The sequence below is a fragment of the Coregonus clupeaformis genome, chromosome 20, assembly GCF_020615455.1.
Source record: "Coregonus clupeaformis isolate EN_2021a chromosome 20, ASM2061545v1, whole genome shotgun sequence".
Classification (NCBI taxonomy): Eukaryota; Metazoa; Chordata; class Actinopteri; order Salmoniformes; family Salmonidae; genus Coregonus; species Coregonus clupeaformis.
Window position 1 is genome coordinate 38,586,109 of NC_059211.1, and position 7,158 is coordinate 38,593,266.

Consider the following 7,158-nt stretch of genomic DNA (forward strand, 5'->3'; position numbering starts at 1 on the left):
AGCATTGAGGAGTACACCACATCAGTCCCTGGCTTCATCAATAAGTGCATTGATGATGTCATCCCCACAATGACCGTACGTACATACCCCAACCAGAAGCCATGGATTACAGGAAACATCCGCACTGAGCTAAAGGGTAGAGCTGCCGCTTTCAAGGAGCGGGACTCTAACCCGGACGCTTATAAGAAATCCCGCTATGCCCTCCGACTAACCATCAAACAGGCAAAGAGTCAATACAGGACTAAGATTGAATCGTACTACACCGGCTCTGACGCTCGTCGTATGTGGCAGGGCTTGAAAACTATTACAGACTACAAAGGGAAGCACAGCCGCGAGCTGCCCAGTGACACAAGACTTCCAGACGAGCTAAACCACTTCTATGCTCGCTTCGAGGCAAGCAACACTGAAGCATGCATGAGAGCACCAGCTGTTCCGGATGACTATGTGATCACGCTCTCCGTAGCCGATGTGAGTAAGACTTTTAAGCAGGTCAACATTCACAAGGCCGCAGGGCCAGACGGATTACCAGGACGTGTACTCCGAGCATGTGCTGACCAACTGGCAAGTGTCTTCACTGACATTTTCAACATGTCCCTGACTGAGTCTGTAATACCAACATGTTTCAAGCAGACCACCATAGTCCCCGTGCCCAAGGACACTAAGATAACCTGCCTAAACGACTACCGACCCGTAGCACTGACGTCTGTAGCCATGAAGTGCTTTGAAAGGCTGGTCATAGCTCACATCAACACCATTATCCCAGAAACCCTAGACCCACTCCAATTTGCATACCGTCCCAACAGATCCACAGATGATGCAATCTCTATTGCACTCCACACTGCCCTTTCTCACCTGGACAAGAGGAACACCTACGTGAGAATGCTATTCATTGACTACAGCTCAGCATTCAACACCTTAGTGCCCTCAAAGCTCATCACTAAGCTAAGGATCCTGGGACTAAACACCTCCCTCTGCAACTGGATCCTGGACTTCCTGACGGGCCGCCCCCAGGTGGTAAGGGTAGGTGACAACACATCTGCCACACTGATCCTCAATACAGGGGCCCCTCAGGGGTGCGTGCTCAGTCCCCTCCTGTACTCCCTGTTCACCCATGACTGCATGGCCAGGCACGACTCCAACACCATCATTAAGTTTGCCGACGACACAACAGTGGTAGGCCTGATCACCGACAACGATGAGACAGCCTATAGGGAGGAGATCAGAGACCTGGCCGTGTGGTGCCAGGATAACAACCTCTCCCTCAACGTGACCAAGACAAAGGAGATGATTGTGGACTACAGGGGGAAAAAAAGAGGACTGAGCACGCCCCCATTTTCATCAACGGGGCTGTAGTGGAACAGGTTGAGAGCTTCAAGTTCCTTGGTGTCCACATCACCAAGGAACTATCATGGTCCAAACATACCAAGACAGTCGTGAAGAGGGCACGACAAAGCCTATTCTCCCTCAGGAGACTGAAAAGATTTGGCATGGGTCCTCAGATCCTCAAAAAATTATACAGCTGCACCATCGAGAGCATCCTGACTGGTTGCATCACCGCCTGGTATGGCAACTGCTTGGCCTCCGACCGCAAGGCACTACAGAGGGTAGTGCGTACGGCCCAGTACATCACTGGGGCCAAGCTTCCTGCCATCAAGGACCTCTATACCAGTCAAAGACTCCAGCCACCCTAGTCATAGACTGTTCTCTCTGCTACCGCACGGCAAGCGGTACCGGAGTGCCAAGTCTAGGTCCAAAAGACTTCTCAACAGCTTCTACCCCCAAGCCATAAGACTCCTGAACAGCTAATCATGGCTACCCAGACTATTTGCACTGCCCCCCACCCCATCTTTTTACGCTGCTGCTACACAGTAAATTCCATAGTGTTAAATATGCAGTGTCAAAGTACATTGACTCTTACAGAGTTATTACTACAACAGTTGGAGTAAGATACCGCCCAGTGTTGGTGAAAAAGTACGTTGTTAAAAGACGCAGTGTCAGACGTACTCTGGAAAGCTCCGCCCACCTACGACTCGTCTCAAACGGACCACACATTTTCACGGCGCCATTTTCTTCATGTGGAATGACTGCGGTAAGTTTCTCCTAAGCGACTATACACACATTATTTGTCATTTTAACAGAAGCAGCATTTAAGAATTACTTTATATCGTTGCTAACAGTGCACTCTAGTTGGTTTTAGGTCTTAAAATGTCGAATTTTAAAAAGGCTAACGTTAACATGTTGTGACTGACTTCTGTCCAGTCCATGTGCCAGCAGTATTAAGCTAACGTTAATTAACATTAACTGACGAACATAACGTTCAAACTAGACAATGTCAGCCCGATTTATTGTAAGTTATGTTAATACAACGTGGAGGGGGATTGTGTACTTCTTGTTAACGTTCAGATATTACAGGAACATAGCAAAGACTAAGGGGAGTTGGCTAAACTAGCTACAGTTAGCTACGTTAGCTTGACTGGCTAACTATGTGCGGGTGGCATGGATTTATTATGTTAACGGCGGGTAGACATTAACCTTGGACACTGCTTAAGCGGTGTGCCTTTATTTTTTCCTGGATATTATACAAAATGACTTTCGGGTTTCAAAGCAGCAGCAGTACTGTTAAAATACTTAAGCACTATCTTAGCACACACTTATGGTGTAACGTTTAGCTAACATTATTCAATTCAATGTTATTTATATTGTCAAATCATAACAAGAGTTATCTCAAGACACTTTACAGACAGAGTAGGTCTAGACCACACTCTATAATATACCAAGACCCAACAATTGCAGTAATTGTGCGGGCAAGGCGGTAACATTAATGTTACAAGGATGAAAATCAGACGTTATCCTTTTTAATGTGTTTGACAGTAACTTCAATTTAACTGGCCATTTCTGCAAAAGTGCTGATCATTTCTCAGCACTTTGGTGGCTTGAAACAATATTTTTTCTTATATTTGAGGAAATACTGCTAAAATAAGACCATCAACTTTTTAACTGTGAGAAATTGTACTGATACTATTTGCAGGGAGCATGCTGCTTAAAGCTAAACTTGGAGATGTCCAAAAATTTGTCAGAATAACTGAGCCAAATCTGAAAGACTTTTTGATTGCAGGTAAGAATTTGACAATGTTAGTAATAACTGTCTGAATTTAGCTGTTTAAAATTGATATACTGGAATATTCCTAAAATGATGGGACATGTTAAGTTCTCAGGTTTTTGGAACTGGTCCATTTTTGTACGTCTAAATTTCTTCTGTTTTGCCCTTGGTAACTACACTTTAATTGTGGATGCATTGCTTAAGGTATAGTTATGATGCTACAAAAAAAACATTTTAATCACTTAATAGTGTTTGTTTAAAACCTATTTTATAGGGTAAGGTAGGTGTACACAGTGAAATTATTATATAAATAATGATTTACTTTTGTTTACACAAGCTTTTATCCCTGTTTTTTTCTAGCATTTGCAAAGTTTGGTGTCCCAGCTGTAACAGAAGGTGTGAAAATTGTTGACAGTTCAGGGACTGAATTGGATGATGATGTTTTTGAGGATATTATAAAGGATCCCTCAACTGGGGTGCTAACCATCAAATATGACTCAAGTTTGTTTCAGTTAATTAGACTAATTAATGAATACGTTATTTCTTTGTTTTATGAAGTTCATGGTGTCTATTAAATAAGTGTCTTAGATTATGAGGGAACTATATATAATTCTTTTTCTTCTAAAAATCATGGTTAGAATCTGTCTCCATGGTGGCCTCTTCTGAGCAATCCCAACCATCATCCCTTGATACCTTGGACTCTGAGGATACAGTCATTATTTCAGATAGCCCCCTCCAGAAAACGCCAGAGGCTGGATACAGAAGCCAAGCAAGTAAGACAATTCTGACATTTTAAATTCTGTTCTTGAATCTGTTCTCAGAGAATTAAAATTACATTAATATACATTGTAAATTACATGGTTTCAAAACATTTTTGAAGTCCTGATTAGGGATGTCCCGATCAAGTTTTTTTAAGCGCCCTATCCGATTAAAAAAAGTATCTGCTGATATTGAGTCCTGATCAGATACTTTTATTTATTTATTGATAATACAGTGCACACTTCGAGTACATTCAAGTTATTGTCGCTGTCTGGAGGGAGTTTCTTACCATTATTGGCTTTTTCATTGGATTTTTGTAGCACTTGCAATCTTTGAGATTGGATCGGGACATCCTCTGACATCATATTAGTTTATTTCCAGTTTATTTGCAGTGGACATAACATGCAGAATTGTTATGCATTTTGTTTTAAGTTGGTGGAATCAGCTCTTACCAACAAAACCGGTGGGGAACGTATAATAAATGAATACAACCGAACCAAGTCCTTGACGGATGAAACAAGACGCAAAATGGTGAACATGCTGGCAGCTGACATGACAGAAATGAATGGGTAATTTGTTAATAGTCCTTGTGTTCTCAATCTGTAAATCTAAATCTGAATCTAAGTGAATATGACTGCACAATCCTTTCTTCTTCAATTTTGCAGTACATCTCCACCCAGACAGGTGAAAGAAATGTATGCCAAAGGAATAGTGACCTTATTCCCGTACCTCAGTGACCCATTCTCTAAGAATGGCTATGTGAGTTGCACACAGTAATAGTTGTAATGTTAAATATTATTGGAAGTTTTTGAATCCTACCAGACCATGTTGTTTTCAATGAAGTATCCATTTTTGTTATCCTTTCATCCTTCAAGGAGCATTATTATGATGGCGAGAGTGGAACTGGGTACTTGGCCTGGAGGATTAAAACTATTCAGAGAGGCACCGCCAAAGACAGGCGATCATCATTCGGAGGTAATACTGGAAAATGTATGGAACAAAACAGTTGCTAGATCAATAATTGCATTTGTTGCACTATTTCTCAGACATATAGTATAATGTGTAACTACATCCTTCAATTCTGCTAGCTCCCTCCCTCTTAGCAAATTTAAAGAAAATATGCATCAGAGACCTACAAAGGACTGTGACATAAGGGGGGGTTGCCTCGACACTGACTGGTCGAGGCAACCCCTGGCAAACTGGCCTTGCAAACTTTAGGGTGATTTAAACCAGTAGATGGCATTTTCATACATTTTTCAACCCACAAACTGCAGATTTCATAAATTGTGAAGAAATAATGTCAATATTAACACCAGCATTGATGCAGGGCTCCACACTAACTTTTTGTCTTGGTTGCACTTGTGCGCCTAACTTTTTATTTAGGTGCACCAGCACAAAATGTAGGTGCACCCAAATTTTTTCCTTGCGTCGCCATTAACGCCCACAATTTCAAGGTCACCCTTTTATCACGCTCCATATACATTCATATATATCATGTAACCACCCCCCTTTGCTGTCCTCTGCCCCTCAGATGGCCAACACCTGTAATTTGGCCTTCTTCCCATTTGGCCTTGGCTAAACCAGCTTGCCACACTCCCTAGCATCAAACATATCATTCATATCATTTAGTTTACAGCTCAAAAAGTATATTTTACAGTGGAGTACTTCCTTTAAAAGTTAGCCAGGCTACTAAAACTTTTGACATGATTGAAATTTTCTCGTGTTGTGTAGAATCAGCCAAAGGGATCAACTGGTGAAGACATGTCTGGAGGACCGACTGTCAGACGAGAATCCCAGTTTGTTCCAGAGACTGCCCTGACTGATGATGAGTGCAACAAAGCAATCTCACTGATGAAACATTCTGCTGATGCAGACACAATCAAGAAGAAAATGGAACTGACGTTTGTGTATCGCCGCAAAATGATCCTCGACCCCCAGCAGTCAAGCAACATACTGTCTGAGTTTCCACGTTTTAAAGACGTCAAAAGCTTGGTAATTATGTTATTTTGAAAATACTATGACAAGTGAATTGTTTTGTAAGACATTGTAGTGATACTAGCTAGCTAAACTAGCACGCAATACAATTTGATTGGCTGTCAAATAACTGAAATTGTCACTCAACACCACCCCACTCCAGGTTGAACAGGATTTTGTTCTAATGTTCGGAGAGGATACCTCAAGCAAGCTTCTGGAAAGGTGGCCGGTCACGTTCAAGAAAAAGATCATCAAACAATGCAGAAAGCTTCCATCCACAAGTGAGCTTGAAGAACTCTTGCTGGCAGCTGATCCTCCTGAGGATGGCACTGAATTGGATGTTGACTTTGGTAAGATGCTTGTAAGCCTACCTTTTGTGTTGTATTGCAATATCAACATTATGTGTAAACATTTAAATATCAACATAATACTAAGAAGCTGGATCTGTGAAAGATTTACGAGTACGTTCTGTAGCAGTATATTGAACAAAACTTTTGAGATTTGACTCAGCCCTGTGGATGTTTTAGTTAGAGAACTTCTTGTGATGTAGAACTGCTGTCTGTCTGGGGGTCTTTTGTAAAGAAAACAACGTAACTGAAGTGTGTTAACATTGAACTTGTGTTGTTACAGGTTGGGACAGTGATCTGTCATCGGTTTTACTGCTTATACACCTGATTCCACCCTCCGCTCAGGGTCGGAAGAGACCAGGAAAGGTTTCCGCATCCCAAGCAGAGAAACATCTTGTGGTATTCAAGAAGGTTTGTATTTTTTCTAATTTGTGGTATGAACACCTAATATTAGGCTACAAGTATTCATTCAATATTCATATTCAATAAGAGTAGTGTATTGGCTCTTTCTGCATATTCTACAACTACTTGGCCATTAACTACAGTTTTCCCTCATTTGTCTTCGCAGACCGGAACAAACATTCAAGAGCATCTCGATGCCATCACTACTAGCGCTCAGCCCTATCTCCTAGCTGTTGGAGTTAAGAAGAATGCAATCCACCAGTTCTTCATCATTATCGACAAGAATGCCATACCTTGCAGGTCAACCTCTTCTCTTGTTGCTTTTGACCGAACTATTTAAGGCACATTTTGTGTTTGGCACATCCTACAACACCATGCTCCACAACATGTACACTTTCATCCAAACTACAGTGTACAGCATCGATGCTGGCAAGGTCAAAGAGAGCCCTCGTGTTGCTGAAATCAGGGCGAGGTTACTTCATTAGTGCTTGAAGTTTCTCCTCGAACATGAAGTGTTTTGTTTGTCAGGCTGAGTTATCGAGTTCAAATATGCTTGTTAGGCATTTACGATTAGTT

At 41.8% G+C, this 7,158-nt stretch overlaps 1 protein-coding gene across 1 annotated transcript; it reads left to right on the plus strand.

Moving 5' to 3' along the window:
• The first annotated feature begins 4,387 nt into the window (after positions 1 to 4,387).
• LOC121533370 lies at positions 4,388 to 6,922 on the plus strand. The gene is made up of 6 exons (XM_045205818.1): positions 4,388 to 4,428; positions 4,525 to 4,618; positions 5,591 to 5,851; positions 5,997 to 6,183; positions 6,464 to 6,591; positions 6,749 to 6,922. Exons 1-6 carry the CDS (start codon positions 4,388 to 4,390, stop codon positions 6,920 to 6,922), a joined length of 885 nt encoding a protein of 294 aa, XP_045061753.1.
• Positions 6,923 to 7,158: the final 236 nt, after the last annotated feature.